At 26.6% G+C, this 22,209-nt stretch overlaps 2 protein-coding genes across 4 annotated transcripts in view; one reads left to right on the forward strand and one right to left on the reverse strand.

Moving 5' to 3' along the window:
* Positions 1-22,209, reverse strand: part of LOC123259914 (potassium channel subfamily T member 2) — a 123,706-nt gene that overhangs the window by 89,868 nt on the left and 11,629 nt on the right. The window contains exon 1 of one of the 3 annotated variants that reach the window (XM_044720731.1): positions 7,584-7,747. The exons of the other annotated variants lie outside the window; for them this stretch is intronic. The gene's annotated coding sequence lies outside the window, so the exon portion shown is untranslated. Of the gene's footprint in view, positions 1-7,583; positions 7,748-22,209 lie in introns of those variants that run through there. 3 annotated transcript variants of the gene reach the window in all.
* On the forward strand, positions 14,679-16,592 carry LOC123259916 (venom metalloproteinase 3-like). The gene is made up of 8 exons (XM_044720733.1): positions 14,679-14,859; positions 15,123-15,269; positions 15,374-15,428; positions 15,512-15,681; positions 15,762-15,925; positions 15,992-16,144; positions 16,300-16,434; positions 16,499-16,592. Exons 1-8 carry the CDS (start codon positions 14,797-14,799, stop codon positions 16,566-16,568), a joined length of 957 nt encoding a protein of 318 aa, XP_044576668.1. The 5' UTR covers positions 14,679-14,796; the 3' UTR covers positions 16,569-16,592.

Consider the following 22,209-nt stretch of genomic DNA (forward strand, 5'->3'; position numbering starts at 1 on the left):
TTAAAAAATCACTCTCTTAAAAATAATGAGTTAGACCAATTGCTAATTAGACCATCGATATTTATTTTGTTTTTTCACCGAAAAATTCTATAAATCATTTTTTATATGCATTATTTATTTATAATAATAAAAATATAATAATTTAATTAATATAATAATATAATTTATAAAAAATTATATTTATTTATTAATTTTCATATATAATAGATATATTAAATTCACACAGATAAATTAATATCAAGATTATGGATAATGTTTTTATCTCAGTAACTAAAATATTATTTTTTCGAAAAATTTACTATTAAAATTTCGATAAAAGAAAATAAATAAAATTTTCATTTATGGTGCATTTAAAAAATTTTTCATGTAAATTTTCAGCAAAAATAAATATATGTGTAGGTATAAATTATGTCTATTTTAATGTGTGTTAAACATATATATATATTTTTTGAGCGAGTTTCTTCAAAATTCATGGAATATTTAGAAATATTATTAAAACTAAAGAATAAAATTTTTTTACTAAATGTAATAAGCATTTAAAAGACTTGAAAAAAATGTATCTTATTTAAACAGGGACTACCCTGATATAGATAAAATGTGTGATAGAATGTGTATCGTTATTATTAGTGAATAAAAAAGTTAGGAGAATTAAAGGGTTTAGCTTTGAAAGGAAGAGTAACTATTTCTCGATAGGATTATCCAGTCGATGTTGTAGTCGTCGTGATGACCACAACGAAAATGCCATTGGCACTTGTTTCTATATATATTGTGACCTCATTTAAAGCAAGTACGTTTTGCAAGACTGCACTAGTTCTCAACGACAGGGGATTTCTCTTTCACCTCTTCCTCCTTTTCCTCTATATTGTATATTGTACACATCCGAGTATCAGAGTGCTTCGTTTTCTCCACGGGGAAATGCTGTTGGGACTCTCCCGACGACTATTACTTCTCTTGATAAGTCTTACTGGAATCTTATCTACGATCGTAACCGCTAAGTTCCCAGATCGATAAACATTTGCACTCGGCGAGACGTCAAAATTTATAAATAAAATCCAGACAAAAATACTAAAAAATTTACGGGGATTTTTTCACGGATGATTCGTTTTAAAGGATTCATTTTCAAGGTGGGGGTGCATTTTTTAGGCAGGAAAATTTTTTATTAATGGACCAGACAGTTTATTACCATTTTACAGTCATCGAACGCTTAAAAAAAATTTGATAAATAAATTACAGATCTGATTTGTTTTTTTTTTTTTTTTTATTTAAATTTTTTATCATAAAAAATTCTTCAAAAAATTTATAACTTTTAATAATTTAATTAAAATAATTATTTGATTTTACTAAAATTGATGATAATTAAATTTAGTCATGTGTGTTGCTAGGCAGACCAGTAGCGCCACAAAATTCTAGATTGATAACTTCGAAAGTTAAATTAAGAAAAATTAGTGATCGGTAATGTAGAAAATTTGTTGAAAAAATAATTTTTGTAGTTTTTAATAAATAAAAAATTGTCGATTTCTGATCCAATTGTTGATCATAAAAATGTATTTTTTTTTTATTGAGAGAAAAGTTGAATTTCATCGACTAGGTCACCCAACAACACGGTCGCAAGAAATACTGTCGCTTTGAATTTTAATTGAATAGAGATCAATATTGCGTAGAAAATAATAACAAAAATAGGAGATATGTTTGACAACAATTTAAATAAAATGGACACACCAACACATGAACACAGAACATCGATCTGTCCACAATATAATCGGTATGGTATGGTGTAGTCTATCTACAAAGTAATCAACGTGAACGCTGTGGGTATTATGCAACCTTAATTAAATCGGTGGCAGTGGGAATAAAGCCGGTGACGCCGGATGACCCATGCGAGATCGAGAGAACTCCCGAGGGAGCATCCAGCATCATCACCACCCTTCACCGCCCCCAACCAACGTTAAATATATCCTTGTATCTTTGTGTAAAAACGATAAGGAAGTAAGCAAGAATAATTTGCACTTAAACTTTTCTAATTAGTTGGAAAGTGTATCAGTGATATATCTCAACGTCTGACGAGACAATCTGAATTTTGGTGATTTATTTAAATATTAAATTGTCAAAAATTTGTGGAGTAATTTTTTTTTCTTGAATTAAATTTATTTATTAAATTTATTGAATTAAAATAAACAGATAATTTGATGTAATAAATAAATTTTAATTAAAAAAAAAAATTATATCAATACTTTTTTTTTTTATTTCTACAAATAAAAAAATGAATTCTAAAAATTGTAAAATGTAATTAATATTTTCAAACTTAAACTTCAGATAAATTTTTTGAAGTATTTATTAATAATTTTGCAAATGAAACTTTAATTTAATTAAAATTTGTTTTAGTTTAAAAAATCCGTATTGGGATTTTAGTACTAAAAAAAAAAATCTTTAAATTTAAAATTTAGTTATTTTTTTTTAGAAAAGTTCTGAAGTTGGAATAAATATATATATAAAGTATAAATATAAATTGGCGACGTGAAGTGGAGTTGGGTGATGGATCTTGGGAAAAAGAAAAATCGGAGGTTCCACAGAGCGCTGAGGAGCGTATAGTTAAACTTTGGTAAAGTGCACTTAAGGTGCTTGACCCCAATGAAACCCATGAATAGCTGTGAAGGGAATCATTTAAAGTTTCTACGTTTGAAATATCTTTACAAAATAAAAGTTTTTTATTAAAAAAAAAAAATTGTGTATGAGCTCTAACTTTTCGCAGTCACGGTAGTGTTACATCTTTTTTGGCTTCCTAAATTAATGAATTGATGTTTTTTTATGTATGTAAGTTAAATTAGTTTTGGGTGTACCGAGGACAAAATTTATAAGTTATTTTATTTATTTGGTGGTTGAGATTAATTAGTGCGAATGAAAATAACAATCGGATAGTGATTAAGGATGTTGTAATAAAGAATAAATCTGATTTTGCGGGCTTTAAATTTCAATCTACCCGGTTAAAATGCGGCTCAGGCAGAGGCTAAACTTTACCAACGGAATCAACCGAGATTAGCCGGTATATTTTTATATATCTGTAGATATCGGTATGGATTGAAATGTATAAATGAGCCACCGGCTCGCTGGGGTAAGTGAAAATAAAGTAAGATAATCCTAGCATCATTTTAACGGATTACCGTTTGCGTTAGCCAATTTTAAAATGAAAACGAATTGGTATTAAGTCAAATGTTTTTTATTGAGACTTAAACTTTTATTGAGGGAGAAGATCAAGGTCATAATGTAAGTATTTGATATCCCGGGGATCGGGATATGAGTACTGATATTTATTTGAGGTTGGATTTCTTTGGCGATTTTTTTTAAAAAGTACATTTTGTTAAAAATTAGTTCGAGGTCATATATTGACCTATCAGGCTGATTAAGAGGGTAAAAAAAATTTTTTTTTAATTTTTTGTTGTATCTAAAAATTTTTACAAGTCATTTAACAAGTCGTTGTAATCAATAATTGGTTTAGTACACAGAAAAAAAAATGTTTTTGAATCAAGTATATAGTTTTGAAGAACTCCATCTTCTTAATTTGAGTAAAAAAATTCTTAAATAAAGAAATTTTTACTTGGTTTAAGTAAATTTTACTTAATTCAAGAATTTTTCGTCTTGATTCAAGACAATTACCCTCTTCAAAATTATTTTCTTGGTTCAAGAATTTTCCTCTCGAATCAAGTTAATTTTTTTTTTCAGTGTAGTTAATTCAAATAAAAACCGATGTCAAATAAGTTTTTTAACAGAGTAAAAAAATAATTTTCGTTGGTCGAAAAATTATTAATAGGTATATATAACCATGTATGCATTTAATTTTCGTAATAGGTCATGTATGGACATATCAGAAAATTTTTTATGGGTTAATGAATTTCAAATTTAATTAATTATCTAATCGTTAGCACATAAAGGTCTGAAATATATTTCAATTTGTAACTTAGATTCATATTTTGCATAGATAAAGGTGAAGAATAAAGCTCCATTATAGATTTTATAGAAATAGCTTAATAGAAAAATATATTACTAGATTGTATGTTTTCAGAGAAAATTGAAATCCCGTAAAGTTGGGGAAAAATAAACACGGAGAAAATTTGTTGGGCTTTGATAAATTTATTTCCTTTAAACATTTATCATTTTGCAGAAATAAATATTCAATCTCGTTTTATAAATTATTTACACTCTAAAATAAGTTACTCTAGAGATTGTTTTGAGTAAAATTTTATTTCATTTTTGATTTAAAAATTATATATAAAGTTTATCACGGGTAAAATAAAACTTCGCGGTCATGACATTTAATTTCCAGGGGACATCAATATAATTGCATTGATATGTATTAATGATTATCTCCGAACCTGAAATGTTACAAAATTGAATTATTTTAACTTCGCCACGAGTGGGTTATATTAAATATTAAGGAAATCTGAAAACCCCGAGAATTAAAGGATGAATAAAATATATTATTTCGTCTAAAGTTCACGGGATTAGTTTGTTGTGTAGTGACCAGAGCTTTAAATAATTAAAAAAAAGGTTACTTATTAAGTTAAGAGTATTATATTTTACTGTGACAGCTCCAAAGAGTTTTGTGAATTAATGCAGATGACAAAAAAGCATTAAATTGAAAGACTAATTAAGAAATGCAATTATTCTTGATAATATAGGGAGATAAAAGCTCTGGAAGTAAATGATCACAAAGGAATTTTTCATTGACTTTGGCACTTTTGGACGACAAGAACTTTTATTTTTGAAAGCAATATTCACTTACATGACCTCATTAAACCCCGACAATTGAGATCGAGGGTGAGGGTGTATTAAAGAGCAATCGATCTTGTAATTAACCGTACTATTAGTAGGTGTTTGAGCGGAAAACGGTTGAAACTTACGGAAGTTGATTTCTTACTCGAGTATAAATTAGAATGAAATTACTGAGAGTTTTATTTTCGCGAAAGAATTTTATAGCAGGTTTGTAAATAGTAATTAAGTATAGAGCATAAAAGAAAGTTAAACAAAGAGAGAATTGTTAATAGTTCTAGTTTACTATTTCTCAGTAAATATAAAACTTAACCTGTTGGCAAGTTGGTTTCGTCTTGTTAAGAGTTTGTTGTTAGTTATATGTTATGTTTATATATTAATATGTGGGTTATGGAAAAGTGAGTTAGCGCTAGTGTAAATAACATTATGTGAATTTGATGTTGGTTTACGGAAAGTTTAACATGTTAAAGTTTAATTCTATGATGGTTAATTATTAAATAGACCGTTGTGATTTAATATTTGATGGTTACTATTTATGTGGTTTACGTTATAAATTTATTTATTAAAATATGAGGTAGAAAGAATATGTCCTTCATATCTTTAAACTTTGTTAATTATGATTTTAATATTTTTACAAGAAAAAATTATTTGTAAAATTTTATGATGAAATTTTTTCATTAAATATGTAACTATTATAAAAATTATTTTTAATGAGAATGAAAGTGGAATTAAATATAATGAGAAAATAATTTACTTACAAAGGTCAGTTGAATGAAAAGTATAAAAGTGAATAATAATCCGAAATGACTATTTTAATGAAAAACGTTTTTTCTTTATCGCGGATTAAGTAGTCGCTTCTCAGAAGCTAAGTTAAATTGAAATGTTAAATTATGTAAATTAAAATTTATAAAAATATAAAAATAATAGATACAATTATTGAGTAAATATATATAATACAATTTGAAATAGAGATATTTGTCTGTAGAACAGCGGCACAATGACAAAGCGATAACAGTTACCATTTTAATTAGATAGTAACAGATACAGATTAAAGTTAGACGAGCATTAAACGCTCTTAAGAGTAATCTCAATACACTTAGAATAGCAAACTCTACTCTTCTTAAACCTTTAACTATAACGACTAAACCGTGTTTTCCACCCAAATAAACTAATGCACTAATTTAATCTTTCATCCGTAAACGTATTTTCCGAAATGCAACGCCCTGTATCGAACGCTAATTATTTTAATTACACTGTCTGTCGTTTAGAAATTAGTAATTAGAACTTCAATCTTTATTAACGAATACACAGTAAAAAATTTTGCGTCATTGCGTCAAAAAATTTTGTGGTAAATATTTAACACTTTTATCTGTAAATTTAAGATTTATTCTGTTAAATTGACACAAAAAAAGTGTTATATATTAATATAAAAAATTTTAACACAAAATTTTTCGACGCAATGACGTAAAATTTTTTACTGTGTATTTAACATAAAAATTTTTAACACAAAATTTTTTACTGTGTAACAAGAGCAATCAAAATAAAAATTTGTGATTACAGAATATTAAAATATGTATATAATGGTTTATATTACGATTATCATGTATGTATTTATTGAAATGGCAGTGTATAGTGGAATTGTATATAATAGTAGGATTTAGTGGTATTATCTTTGTTTAATCACGATGGGACATAAATCTCTTCCCCTATGTATCGGGTGGTGTCCGAACGAAATACATTTCTCAGGGTATATAAACGTCTACATGACTATGTTTATGTTATATTATATTATATATGTATTTGGGTGATACGATAGTGATAGTGATTATGATTAGACGTATGTATCATAATAAATATATGTAAAGCTTCGGTGTATCGTGGCGATGTAAATAGATGCATAGGTAGAAGGTAAAATGCAAATATTTGTCGGATTTTAAATTGTCATAAACTGTGATTGTCATGGATTATAGGCAATAATACCTGTACAATATTTGTGGAAAATGGATTTTTTTTATGACAATATTTTACGCAGCTCAATTATTATTATCATTATCAGCGATAAAAAATGTTTCGAATTAACAGAATTTTATTTATTTTATTAACTTTGTGATTTTACTAAAAATATTATTTTGGCGTAAATAATTTATAAAATACTATCGAATATTTATTTCTGCAAAATGATAAATGTTTGAAGGAAATAAATTTATCAAAGCCCAACAAATTTTCTCCGTGTTTATTTTTCCCAACTTTACGGTATTTCAATTTTGTTTGAAAACATACGATCTAGATATTTATTTTTCTATTCAGACGTCTCTATAAAATCTATAATGGATTTTGCTCTATTTATCACCTTTATCTATGCAAAATATGAATCTAAATTACAAATTGAAATATATTTCAGACCTTTATGTACTAACGATTAGATAATTAAATTTTTTTTTTTCTGTATATATTCACAGATTCTCTTTTTCAATGAATTTCCATAAATAAATAGCCTCTACTTTTTAATTACAACTGATGAAGTAACCGAAAGTCACGTTGATGGAAATGCGAATATCATTATTACGCTAATTAAAAGGAGCTAATATAACAGAGGTTACATAACAGACAGGTACAGTTACAAGCCGTGCGTCAAAACAACATAATGCATTCGCTACATTAATTTTTGTAATCACAATACAGCAAAAAATAAAAGAAAATAGTTTAATGCAAAACTTTATTAAATACGGACATTGAAATAAAAATTAATAAATGACATTTGACACCTACAACGTGCAAAAAGTTCACATAATATAAAAGTTACTTATAATAAATAATACCTGGTGAAGTTTATCGTGTTTTCTCTAGTGAAAAGTTAAAAAACTCGTTGATAACAGTCGTAGCTTGTTGTTAAAGTCGATCGTTAATACTTGTGTTAAAGTACTTTTTACTTAATTATTTACAGTCGAGTACCGGGAAAAAATCTCGGTTCGAATAATAAATAAAATAAAATTTTACTGTTATAAATTTATATAAAATATTTATTTGTTTATTTAAAAATGGCCCCGTCTAAAGATATGTTGTATATCAAATATTTCAAGATATATATTTGTATATAGATAGATAAGTAGTACTTTGTATATATATTTTGGTCCGGATATTGATGTTTGATGTGTTGGCAAATGAATCAATATTGAAAGCGTTACTTTGGATAATGTACTTGATTAAATGTTTAATGAAAGTATTTGTTCGGCTCTTTTCTATTCTACTTTATACTTTATACTCTTTAGATAGTTTTCTTTCAGCTCTACTCGGAGGGTATGTGCAGTGCAGCTAATGATACTTTCCAGCTACGTATTGAGGATAATGTCGAGAGCTTTGTGCTTATGAAATAGACATTCATGGTGCCCTCTTGTCATTCAATTGCCTGCGAGTGTACGGAAAAAGAAAATATTAAAAGTATAAATGATAAAGGAAATTGATCCTTTTAACTTTGATAATCTATTCATGAATGCTGTTGCGTCGAGTATTTATTAAATTTCATTCATTTTTTTATTAATACTAAAAAAAAGTAATACGCTGAGATTTTTTTTTTTTATTAAAAGATAAAATTGTCATTATAAAACTGTATTTATTTATTCGACACACTGATAGAAGGATTTAGTACGGAGTACTAAACTGATTTAGTAACAAAATTTTTATTCATTTATTTGGGAGAAACAAATATTTTGTACCCATCAATATTATTTGTTACAGTTTAATAAATGATTTCTTTATATGAACAAAGCCTTATTACGTGGAAATAAATATTTATTTCCACCAAATAATATTTAGTAACAGGTACTAAATATTTCTTTGTCAAGTATTGTCGGTAGATGGCTATGCTTTAATTTTAATGTTTATGTAATACATAACCTATTCACTGACTCAGATTATTTTATTCAGCTCGATTTTTGGAGATTTATTAAACCTTTAAAAACATACCTACACCCAATAAATGTCTTCTATTTATGTCTTTTCTCAGTGGAGTTTAGTTAAAATTTTTTAATTTGTCTATTATTGATATGTTAAAAACTTGTTTAATTTTAAATTTTATAAATGTCTCAAACAAAAAAATATATAATATAATGAGATTTTTTTCTTTATAACACCTTATATTTTTACCCAAAATTATTTATTTTAATTATTTCGATTTATTTTAAGTTAAAAAGTTAGGTTACATGCTAAAATTAGTTAAAAAATTAATTTTTTTGAGCCCAATAAACAATTTATTGAGTAGCAATAAATGATTTGATAAATACTACTAAATATTTATTTGGTGGAACTAAATGGGCTTTAATAAATGATTTGGTAACTATTACTAAATATTTGGTAATGAAAAGTTTGTTACTAAATCATTTAGTATTTGTTACTAAATCTTATTGAATAGAATTAAATCCTTCTATCAGTGCACAATTTTACAATTATTTTTTTTACTTTTTAAGTTAAAAATTTGAACAAATTCAAAAGTCAATATTCAGTAATTTTATGCTTAATACTTATTATCATCAGATGAATCATAAATTTGGGGATAATATGTAAATTAATGTAAATTGACTGGGGATTAATGCGCAATGTTCTATTGTACGACGTTAATAACCATTTTTATCATCATCATCATCATCATCATCAAATAATTCATAGTTTGAACGCACTGTTCCAGGATCAAAATAAAAAAATGAATAAATTGATCATTTATATGAACCACTTCCGAAAAATCGAGTCATAGAACAATTTTCTGATAGCATAAGGAAGAAATTAGTTCTGAAACATGAAAACACCCAAAATCATCTATCTTTTTATGACTGACATCTTTTTCCGGCGATCCTCTAACAAGAGAGAAAAAAATGGCGTTATTGAATTTCGATCAAAATAAATAAAACAAAGACGGCGATAAATCTTTGGTAATAAAATTTAAATAAAAAAGGACGTGAAAAATGAGACCGAAGTTATTAAATAAATAAAAAAAGGTTCAAATTGTAGAATCCAGTGAAGTAAACAAAGCACCAAAAGTTAAAAACGGCAATAAGTCTGTCAAAATCGATGATACGTTTGCCAATAAATTTGACACGAAATTGATGAAATATGCCAGCGAAGAACGGAAAGATATATTCACTGGATTCCACACATTATTGACTCGCGGAATTTAGAAGAATCTCAACCCATTTACCATAATAAAAGAAAACTATTTTTATTTTTCAGTTATTTATTCCCTTGGTTCCTGATTTTACCTATGAAAAATAAATGATGTACAGAAAATAGCTCTTGTCATAAATTGAATGTGTGTTGGTATATACTCATGTTTCATGTTTCACGTGTGACGTTTTTTTTTTTTTTCATTTTGATCTATAACTATTATGAAGAACATGGAAAATGCCAATATCCAATTTTAGATGAAAGTGCAGTCCTTTTTCGGTTACGTTCACAATCGATTTCCGATCAACTACATTTCAGCTACAAATTCGTTATCAGTAACTCTCTACAGGCACTGAAGTCACTCGAAGTAGTTTCTGATAGCATCCAGTAATTGAAACAGACCCTCGAGTATCCTAATTGATAATTAGTCTAGAAATACTCAAACTCTATTCAACATTTCATATCATATTTTACTTTGCTTCACTTAATAATTATTAATTTAATTAATTTTTTAATTTAACACATTCTTTAACTATTTTCCGCCAGGTCATATGTTGCTTAATGACAAAGGTCACTGTTCGATTTTTATCAAAGAACATACATTTTTCTTTTGAATTAATTTAATTATTCACCAACCGCTGAATCAATGGGTGTCGAGTTTATTTTAGCGAAGGAAATTAGTTTTGTTATTGACTGACGTTTTCACCGACAAATTTTACGGTTTAAAGTTCTGAAAGGTCAACATATTCATGACCGGGGGAGAGAAGTTAAATGTTTGTAAAAAAAACACTTAAGAAATAAATTAGGGAAATTTTTATTCATGAGATTTTTTTTTGTTCAAATAATTATTGTTATTTTTTTCGAAGATCAACTTCGAGTGACTTTGTGAGAAAATTGAATTTTACTCTCGATAAGTGATTAAAATGGATATTATTACAAGGTCTTATAAAGTTTGAACTTGTAAATGAAACTTGAACTAACTTGTGCGGAGGGATCAATGTTATAGGCTTAAACTAATCTTAATCTCGTGATAAACAATAAATAAAATAATAGACTTCGAAAGCTGACGCTTAAATTTATAAATTAATATTTTTTTCGGATATTAATTAAATAATTTATTTATTTATTTTTATAAAAATATTGAATGTGATAAATGCAAAGTTTAAGTAACCATTTAGCTTTAGAAAATTTTAATAAAAGACTTTCTAGGTCATGATTGAAGAAAAAATTGTTTTTTTAGTGTTATTATTCTGAAATATTTTTTGAAAATCAATTCTTTATTCGTGTTATAAAATATCTTCACTTATTTACTTTTAATTAAATTTAATCAGAGCGAAGTTTTACCTCGAAGATATTTTTTATTTTGCAATGAAATATTAATTTATGAAACTATTAAACTTGATAAATGAATAAATTAAAATTTACATTTAATTTGAGAACAATTGTTTAATTGACGCTTTATCACTACGGCTATCTAGATTAATCCAAGGCTCCCCTAAAGGATTTGCGGAATTAAATTTCTATTATGAAACTTTTTATTGAGATTAGTATCTCACTAATTAATTTACAATTATAATAATAATAATAATAATAATAATAATAGTAGGGAGGATTATATATTAATTCAAGAGAAATAAGGTCAATTGGAAATGAAGTAAGCGAAGAAATTTAGCAAAGAAGGGACGAAAATGCTGAGGAAACTTCGGACACACTCACGTACTGGTTTATTTAGTATGCAACCTGTTTACCGATTCCCTTTCGTAGAATCTTTGACAGAAAAAAAAAACAAAGGAAGGTTACTTGATTACGTAATTGAAAGCAAGAACATTTTTTTATTTTTGTCTGTTTTTTCTGTATGTGTGAAAAAAAATTTTTTTTCTTTCTGAGTACACGGAAAAAAGTAAACTGTAATAAATAACATTCGATTTATAATAAGTAATGATCAACTGCTAAAAATTACCATTTCAAACAGTAAAATCATGATTTTACTATTCACCATATAATTTTTACCATTTAAACGTTACAATTTACTCTTTACGTGGAAGAAAATACTATTTCAAACAGTAATATTCGCTATGTAAATGTCTAAAATGTTAAAGTATAATAATTAAGAATTCAGACTTTGATATTTATCATTTCGTACCTAAAAAATGATCTTATGATTTGTAAAAAGTATAAAATAAAGTTAGTAAATTTCTAATACAAGCAACGTCAATATTTATAAAGTTAAATGGTAAATTTTAAGCGCAACGCTAAAAATCAAACTGTAATTATTGACTTGCTAGGACGGGTAAAATGTATATTTTAAAAGTATAATTTTTAGTGTTTCAAATGTTAAATTCTCCCAGAGTGAGACCCCTTCTCTTTCATCTGAGTTCCCCTTTTCCTCATAATATGGACTACATATTGAAATGGCAATTTTTACTGTTTGAAACTGTAATTTTTTAAGATGAAAGAGTCATTATTTACTATAGTGACAGCTACTAATCACTTATTTTAGATATTAAATTATAAATTGTGGGTTTTATACTTTCTACATTAAGTTCTGTAATGTTTATATTTTGCCACCCCGATGTCTGCTTTACTGTTTGAAACTTTAAAAATTAACCGGAATCCGAGTGAATATTACAGTTTACTTTTTTCCGTGTATAAAAAAAATTAATTTGTAAAATTGAAAATAAAAATTTTTTTTTTTATTATTATATTAAGCTAACTCAATCCATTTAATTATTTATTTAATAATAATAATTTTCGAAACGTCAAATTAAAAATAAATTTAAAAAAAATTAATTGTTGTCTTAAAAAAAAAAATTCCAATCAAATTTTTTGTTAGAAAAAAATTTTTATAAAAATTAAAAAAATTAAGAATTTCAAAAAATTATTCCCCTTTAAAAATATTATTATTATTATTATTATTAAAAATTATTATACATTATTATAAAAAAATAAACTTTGCACTTGACACTAAATATAAAATATTAATCTCAGAAAAAAATATCAAACACCATCGATTGATAATATTATCAGGAGACAGGCTTCAAAGATTTCAAGCCGCAAGATGATATCTCTCAATTTCCTCCTTCATTATAGAAGCATCACGATGATGACATCGATAATAGATACTTGTCCGGAAGACTATTGTCCTCGATTTACTTTTATATCCCATCGGCTAAATTTTCCTTCTCCTCTTCGACCATCATCGTGCGAAAACTCAAGAAAATAACAAAAATACCCGGTAAGAAAAATTAGAACCGGTTATTTTTAACAAATCAGTAGCTTTTGATTATCAGTGACATTTAATCTAAGAAAATCGTCACGTCAGAGCTTCGCAGTTGTCTCAATTGAAGATGACGTATAGTAATAATCACAAGGACTTATAATACAAGGCTATAGATCGAGATTAGACCCCAGAGCAGCTTCATTAGTCACTTTTGTTTGTTCTATTGCTCTTTAACCTCGCCCGTCATTACTCCTTTCATTACAATAATTTATTCAAGCCAATGGGACCATACAAGATTTTTAGTAATGCGGACTCGTGTTACGAGATGTTCATTAGTAGCGAGAGTGAAAGAATTCAAGAGTAACCTTTTGAATTTTTTTACTTTTTTATTCCTAGTGAAACAGGAGCTTCATTCTTTTTTAAGACGAGGGTGAAAGTAAAACAGGTCAGACCTAATTAAATTAGAGGGCACCTTCGATACGTTCTCTAGTAATTTTTTATCAGACTTACATTAAGAGTAATGTTTAATTTATTTGGTTGTTTGTTGAAAAGTTTTTTTTTACTATTTATTTTCTGAAAAAATAAAAATAATTTCATACTTTTGAAAAATATAAATATTTTATTTTTTTTTACTTTAAATTCAAATTTTGGGGAACGAAAGAAAAATATTATTTATTGTTTAAAGAAAATTTGCGTTGATTGCCATAATGATGATAATAATTAATTAAATGTGGGCGAGGAAATTCACCTGTTGAATTGAATAAATCAAAACGCGAATGTGTTCGTGCGGTTGTTTATTTACTTTTATCAAACACACATGATCAGAGTCATATTGAGTTTTATTATTGCGATAAACCGGCACGGTAATTAACAATTAATTATTTAAGTTTAAAAAAAGCAGGTTTTGTAATGTTAATGTGGAGATTTAAAATTATTTAAAGAACTTGATTCCGTAATTTCGATTTATTCCTGCGGTTCTCTGATTAATTTTTCCCCCTTTTGTTTTCAAATAAATTACTAATCTCGAAGGTAGAGGGACATATTTCTTGTTTTATTGACAAAAACAATCCCAGATAAAGTATGGCCGACGAACATTGACACCGGTGCTTTTTTAGGTTTATTTACTTCAGAGGTAAGTGACTCGCCGATTTATTGACACTTTGATGCTCGTAAAGTCGACAGGGTATCAGTCGATTAACAAATTTTAATACTGTGGAAATATTAATTTTTTTTAAAATAACCACTGAGGTAAATTAAAATCTACAAGCTTCCTCTTTCTTTTATTAATAACTATTTATGCTGCAGATATTTTCTTGACAATTAATTAGAATAAATGTTGAAAAAAATTATTGCGATATTTCAAGGAAATTATTTAATTAAAGCAATAAAAAAATTTTGAATTTATTTTTAAAATTTGAAATGAATAAAAAAATTATCAACTTTATTTAAGGAAGAAAAAATAAATTTAGAACTCCGATATTTTATTTCTGATAACACTAATGTCTCAATCTACTGACGTTAATCATTATCTTTATCGTTCGATAATGACATCGTGCGGGCCATTAGCTGATGTCGTTAATATAGAAAGATATCTAAAATATAACCTAAAATTCAATTTATATGTTTCAATATTTAAAAATAGAGTTTGTAAATAAATAATGAAGTTTTTTTTATTTTTAATAACATTTTTAAGCGCCTCTTTTGTCACATCTTTTTCAACGGTAAGAAACATTTTTTACACAAATTTTTGTTTTTTAAATTATTTGAACTAATAGTTATTAAAACTAATAATTTACCCTTTGAAGTATTAATTAAATCCTTGAATCTTAACCACCCATGAACGTCAAAATGATATTACAAACGATAATAGGTTGTGTAATGAACCAATTAAATTATTATTGTTATCAAAAATAATATTATTATTAATAGTTCAGTGACTTATAAAGTTAAAAATTTTCCATAAATTACATATGACTTTTTTCAGAATTTTTTGGACGTAATTAAAAGTCTAAGTACATGTTCTCCTTACGATGAAAATGAAGCAGAACACGGAGTTATAATTCGTCCAGTGACTCCAGTTTATTTGATACATTATCCAGATAAAAATGTGAAACCTCGGATGCTTTTAAGGGTAATTAGTCACAATAATTTATTCTAAAGCCAAGAATTTTTTTTCGGTATGAAAAAGATCGATAAAATGCAAATTTAAAGATATTGAATGATTTTAATTTTTAGATTCTTGAAATTTCGTCATCTTATGATTTTTATAACAAAGCAAAATTGTTACCAGGTAGAGAAAAAATTTTCAATATTTTTTTTTTTTTTTTCATTTAAATATTAACAATTATTTATTTTATTTTATTTTCATTGCAGATGCATTGGTTTTGTCAATACTAGTGACAGTAGACTATAACTTGTACAAAAATCACGGTGACAATATAATAAATCACATATTATCATACTGGAATAACGTGAATAAAATAATGGAAGAACTAGATAATCCGAAAATAAAGATAATCCTCCGAGGGATCGCTATACCAACAGTAAAATATTTTGTTTATAATCTCGTTTATTTAAAAAACTTTTATAGTTGATACAGATGATAGATGATTTATTTTTGTAGGAACCAGACGTATTTGATTTAGTGATCGAAAATAATGAGGATAATCCCCGAAAATATTACCCGATGGCTACGGTCGATAGGATGGAAGAGTGGTGGAAGGAAAATTACGACCGATTTGAAGGTCTTCCTGACACTGATATAGATGTTTTTATTTTCCAAACGTCGTGAGTATTTTTTTTATATTTTATTTTTGTTTTAATTATATATTTTTATTGCAATTATTCCCTCAGCTTTCCATTGGTAGATAATAATTACAATAACCTCACGGGCTCAATAAATTTATTTGATTGTAAGCATTCTTCTTTTGAGGACGGAATAAATGTCGCAGTTGTCTCAGATACTAGATTCTCAGAGATCGTTGCAGCGCGATTAATAGCTCAAGGGTAAGATAAAATTACATTTGTATAAAGATAGTTTTTAAAATTTATAATATATACTGAAGATAAAAATTGTTTCATATTTTGTTTTTAAGAGAACAAATTTAAACTAATATTAAAAAAAAAATATTTTTCTTACTGAACTTTAATTTTTTTTTTAGATTCGGGATCGAAAATGATGAATCTTTAGGGTGTAATACAGATTTTATAATGAGTACTTCAACTATTTATAAAAACTCTTCAAAATTACCTCATTGGTCTGAGTGTTCAAGAAAAAGCTTTCAAAAAATTGCCAAGTAATTATTTTTATTTTTAATTAGTAATAAGTAATTAAAAAATTAATAAAAAAATTTTTTTTAGGAATGAATCGTACTCATGTTTCAAAATGACAAAAAATCATTTTTATTACTCAGAATATGATGAAGAATAATGAAAAAAATCATTATTTATATTAATAAATTATTAACGATTAAAATAATCAATATTGTGGTTTTTTATTTATGAAGGCTTCGTTAAAATTGTCAATATTTTCAATTGATCTATATAGATTTCAACAAACGTCCGGTTGATGATCCTTGAACATGATATCAATTTAATGGAAAAAATTTATACACTCAAGTGGATTCGTACTGAAGCTAGATCATCAAAAAGTCGTTATTGAATCATTTGAAAGAGAGATGAAAAAAATGTAACGATTTTCCTGTCCTTTTATCGAGGTCATTAATCAGTCATAATTTATAGAAATTTTAATCAACTCGTCGGGAGAAAATTAATTTTTAAATATGAATTGATTTTGGTTAAGACAAAGGAACTAAATTTAATTTTTAGAAAATTTATGATCATCTGAATATAATTAGTCAAATAAATCAATTGAAGAAACCTCAAGTGAATGAATTATGTTTAAAAAAAAAAATTTATTGCGGAGAATGGAAATATTTTATGGAAATTCAAGTTCAGTTATTTATGACACGACCCTAATGTGATATATTGTATTGTAATTTTGATCGCATGGAAAGTTTTTCAAATCAAGTAAAATTTTTTTTTATTGGTTGAAAATTTTTCTCTATTTTAAAAAAAATTTTCTTCAATAAATCTAATTAGAAAATCGTTAATTTTCTTGATTGTAAAACAAACTAACCACAAGGTTAAATAAAGGTGGGCCGTATTTGTTATATAAACTATAATAAAGCTTTCGCAATAGTTAGTTCTATCCTTTTTCTCGGAAACTTGATTTTATTTCATTTTAAAATTGATCTGAGACGAAATTAGAAAACTAATCAAATTTTTGAAAACAATATTTTCTACAACCCACCCTTAAGAGTCTTATGTAACACGTGGGATCAAAGATATAGGTTATAAATTACTTTGTCAGTAACCCGAGTGTGGCGCTCTAGCATTATTATCATAGCCAAGATATTAAATTTTGTAGTAAGATTCATTTCTTCTGAATCAAGAAAATTATCTCTTACATTAATGAGTTTATGATATTTTAGCATCATCTCAGTACACGAAAAAAAAATTTTTTTAACTTTATCAAACGAAATTATTATCAATAATTATTCTTTTATTTTTTAATAAAACAAAAAAAAATAAAAAATCAACTCTTCTATTCTATGAAAAAAATTTTTACTGTCAATGCAAACAATCGTTAAAAGTAAACAATAATACCAAATAACAACTAACAAGCTGATATAAAAATAAACACGACTATCAACAAAAATATCGATGCGACTCTTAGTTACATGGCTTTATAACGACAATAATAATCATGAAAATTGTGTTTTATATTTAAAAAAAAAAAAAAAACCAAATATGTATCAATAAAATACACCTCAGAGAATAAGCGCGCTCAAATATCTGTTTTTTAATTTCGAAATATAATTAATCATTACAATCATTTAAAATATGGAAAATATAAATTATGAATTGATAATTATAATAATTACTCGACGCACAGCATGTCATTTAATTACATTAATAATTACCATAAAATTTTCCTCAGCGTTGAATGCATTTAATTTCCATAAACGGAGATTCAAAAATAAAACTGTCAATTACTCGATAATTTATCACTCTATACACTATTTATTTCGTTAATTATTTAAAGCCTTCTACCATAAGCATCGTCCGTTATTTTTTCACGGTTCACAAATTAAAATTACACGTATATGTTAATTACTCTAATCGAATACACACATTGACAACACGTACAAAACTATTTTCATTATTAAATATAATATACTATATATATTAAATTCAAAAATATATCTATTTGACACCTCTACAATAAATTACCCTCGTTTCCTTTGAAATAAATATCGCATCGTTTCTTTTACTTAGCTCTCTTTATATTAAATTTGTAATAAAATACAACAAGATCCAACTTAACTTACGAGCTGCGCTATTTACGAAGTAATACGATCCAGAAAATAAACCCGCGACACAAGATGGCGCACTCGTCACGATTCTAGGCAAGATGCCCACAGGTGATTCTGATCCTTGAATTCTACACGCCTCTATTTATTTATTTATTTATTTATTTACAATCCTCAACCCTTAATCCATAAAAAATTCATATATTTACCCTCTAAATTTACTATTTAAAATTTTTCCAGTAAAAACTCAAAATAAATACCCGATTTCACATGAATTTTCCGAGATACCTTGTGTTCGATGTCGGGGTCCTTTCCTCAGATTAAAAAAGCTCTTTCTTGAGTTAGCCATAAACACCTCTAGATTTTTTGATTTTATTTAAATTCGCACTTAGAAAAATTTATTGACATCTATTTGTTGTTAAATTCTTTTAAAGACTAATTGTTACTTCTAGATTTATTTATATATGTATATTTATATATATGATGATCTTAAACTTGATAACGTGCTCACGTGGTACTGCGCGCGTCGTCATCAAACATACGTGATCACAATGATTATAATAATTATATATTTGCGCGGGTTTTCTCAAAAATAAGTCACATTGATTTTAAAAACCAAATTTTATACGATAAAATATCAAATAGATAGATAAAATTTATGGTAACGTCAAAAACAAGTCAGTAAGGTATAAAACTACAAGGAAGACAATTCTGTAGAGCAAATTCGTTATATATATTTGGATTAATGATTAAAAAATTAATTTATTTCGATGCAATAAAAATTGTGTTTTTTTTGGGCTAATTTTTAAATTTTGTGAATTGTAAAAATGTTTACGGTATTGTATTTTTGTTGGTGGTGTTAAAAGTGTCGTTGTATTTTTTAGACGAAAATAAAGTAATTGTCAATGAGAATAAACGTGCGAACAGGGGTGGCGGGTGGCGGGTGTCGAGGTGTTCGCATCTCGACGACACGAAGCTTCGGGGACGACTGGCTCACAGCCCGTGGTGCCCACGATGAGCAATAGATCCGCCTTCTGGTCCTTTACTCAACTCAGCATTCCGGCGCAGACGCCTGTCCAAAACAAATCTCGCGGTTCAGGGCACCGGTGCTATGTGCAGCCTACTCACTCATCAATGGTTTGCTTATATTACTGATAGGGCGAATAGAACGAACGGAAATGGATTGATAGCTTTGCTTTCGGGGTGTGTTTGCTGTTTCCAGACAACCCAACGAGTTCTCGGGTATTAAATTGGAAATGTAGACGGAAGGAAAATAAAAATTTTTTTAATGATGGAAAATATTTTCGGTATTGCTGTTTATTTTTTTTTTCTTTTTAACACTGAGAAAAAAAATTTTTTGTCCAGAAAAAAATTTCTTGGCTCAAGAATCGTTTAAAAAATTTTGGTTTTTTGACAAAAAAATATAAATATCAATATCAAAATTTTGCTACTACGACCTATGAGCATTCATTTGTAGTATCGGCTATCCGGTTTTGGAAGGACTTACCTCCTGAGATTGTAAACGTTCTTAGTTTAGAGACTTTCAAAATTAAATTATTTGATTTTTTATTAAGTAATGAATAGTTGGAAATTAGAATACTGGAAAAAAATATAATAACGTGATGTATATAACAATATGATATACATTCTTGTTATTAAATGCAATTTGTTTTATATATTTTATTAAGTTAATACCTCAAAATTTCTTGTACTTATTTGAACACTATCTATGTATATAAAATTTGCCATTCGGCTCAACGCCTTGGCATTAAAACTAAATAAATAAATAAAAAAATATCAATATCTATCATGATAATAAAATATTGGCATTATTTTAATGGATTAACAAATGAATAGGTTCACTTGAATTAAATAAAAAATAATTCGATCAATTCTTGAGACAAGAAAATATATTTTTGAACATTATCGAGAATATATATTCTTGTGACAATAGTATATTACACACCTAGGGAAGTAAAGTAAAAAATGTCTCAGATCACATGTAATTGTTGGCCGAGGCGAAGCCGAGGTCGACAAACATGTGATCTGAGGCTTTCTTATTTACTTCCCGTGGAGTGTATACTATTTTTTTGCTCGACGAAGGCAGAAAGGGGCAACTTCGTTTAGCGCAGCGGGCTGAAAGTTGACGCTTTCTGCCCGTCGAGCAAAAAAAAAAATTTCTTACTTTTTCTTTCTCAGTGTAGAGGAGGAAATTTTATTCGGAAATAATTCTCATCAAAATTTTGTAGAAAAAATAGTAGATATTGACAAAGTGATAAGGATTTTTTTTTTGGAGGAAATTAAATTTTTTATGAACAGATCTTATAACTTTTTTGTATCTTTAATATTTTATCCAGAATTTTAATTCCAAAGTTTTAGAAGCAATTTTATTCGTTTGATTACGACAAGAAAAATTTTTCCCGTCAATTTAAATTCTGGCTAAAAAATAAGATATATGGTGAAACAAGACTTTTTCTTCTGAAAATTAAATTTCTAAATGTATATACTAAATAATTCTAATAATTTTCACCCGTAGATTAAATTTGTTTCATTGAAAATTAAATTTTTTTATTTATTAATATTAATCCATGCGCTTTCGAGGAATATAAATAAATTTTTCCGAGTTTATGAGGATAAATTTTCATTTTATCTTCTGTCAGAGCAGTAAAATGATAAATAATAAAACTAGTAAGGATAAAACATAGAAGAAAAACATTTTTTAAATATTAAATTACATGAAAAAGCTCTTCAAGTGAAGATTACACTTTTTTAGATTAAAAATTGAAGCTCCAGACCATAAACATCGACATCGAGATTTTTTGTAACGATGCAATTGCAGATTAAATTTTTATATCGACTTTTATGACATTAATAGTCTCGAGTCGACACAACATAGCATATATAATATTTTAGATAAAACAATTTACTTATTTGGTTTGCTCGCGGATGAAAATCATTTCTGTTAATTTTTTTTCAATAATTTAAATTATTGTTTATTAAATAATTGAGGGCGCGTAATTTATTATTGAGCTTAATTTTATTTTTATAAAAAAATTTGTCAATTTAAACTAAGTAATTTGATAAAAAAGTTTTTAAATTAATTAGTAAAGTGGACTTGAATTTAATTGAATAATAAAATGGGGAAAAAATCAGTTCAACTCTCGGTTGTCATTGTTATTGTTAGCAAAAAAAATATTTACATTTTTATTTATTTTTTATCAAAATTAAGATAGTATTTTTTTTTTTTTTAATAATAATAATATTAAACGACTGTTGAAATTTCCTCGACATTTACAAATTTAAAAACTTTAAATGATCACTTAATCGCAAGTTAAATATTTACCGAAGTTGTCCGACGATAACAAAATTTATAAAGTTCGTAAATGTTAATTTTTTTAATGACCCGGAGGATTCTAGAAGTTTGTAAAGGGATATAATGTAAAATTAGTAAACCCAGAGTCGCTAACTTGATAATTAAGTTACTGCAGAAATTCGATGGTGAGTCTTGTTTGTTAAGAAAATCCGAATGAACGTGATATAAAAGTGAAATCCACAGAATAAACTTTATCTGTTTATTTTATACTTAGTATTATTTTTTTTTTGAATCCCAGTTTTATAAAATAAAAAGTTTGAATTATAATTAATTTTTCAGGATTTTGCCTTTTGGCATCTTTTAATTAAACACTGTTGTGCTTG

Source organism: Cotesia glomerata, linkage group LG2, assembly GCF_020080835.1.
Source record: "Cotesia glomerata isolate CgM1 linkage group LG2, MPM_Cglom_v2.3, whole genome shotgun sequence".
Lineage (NCBI taxonomy): Eukaryota > Metazoa > Arthropoda > Insecta > Hymenoptera > Braconidae > Cotesia > Cotesia glomerata.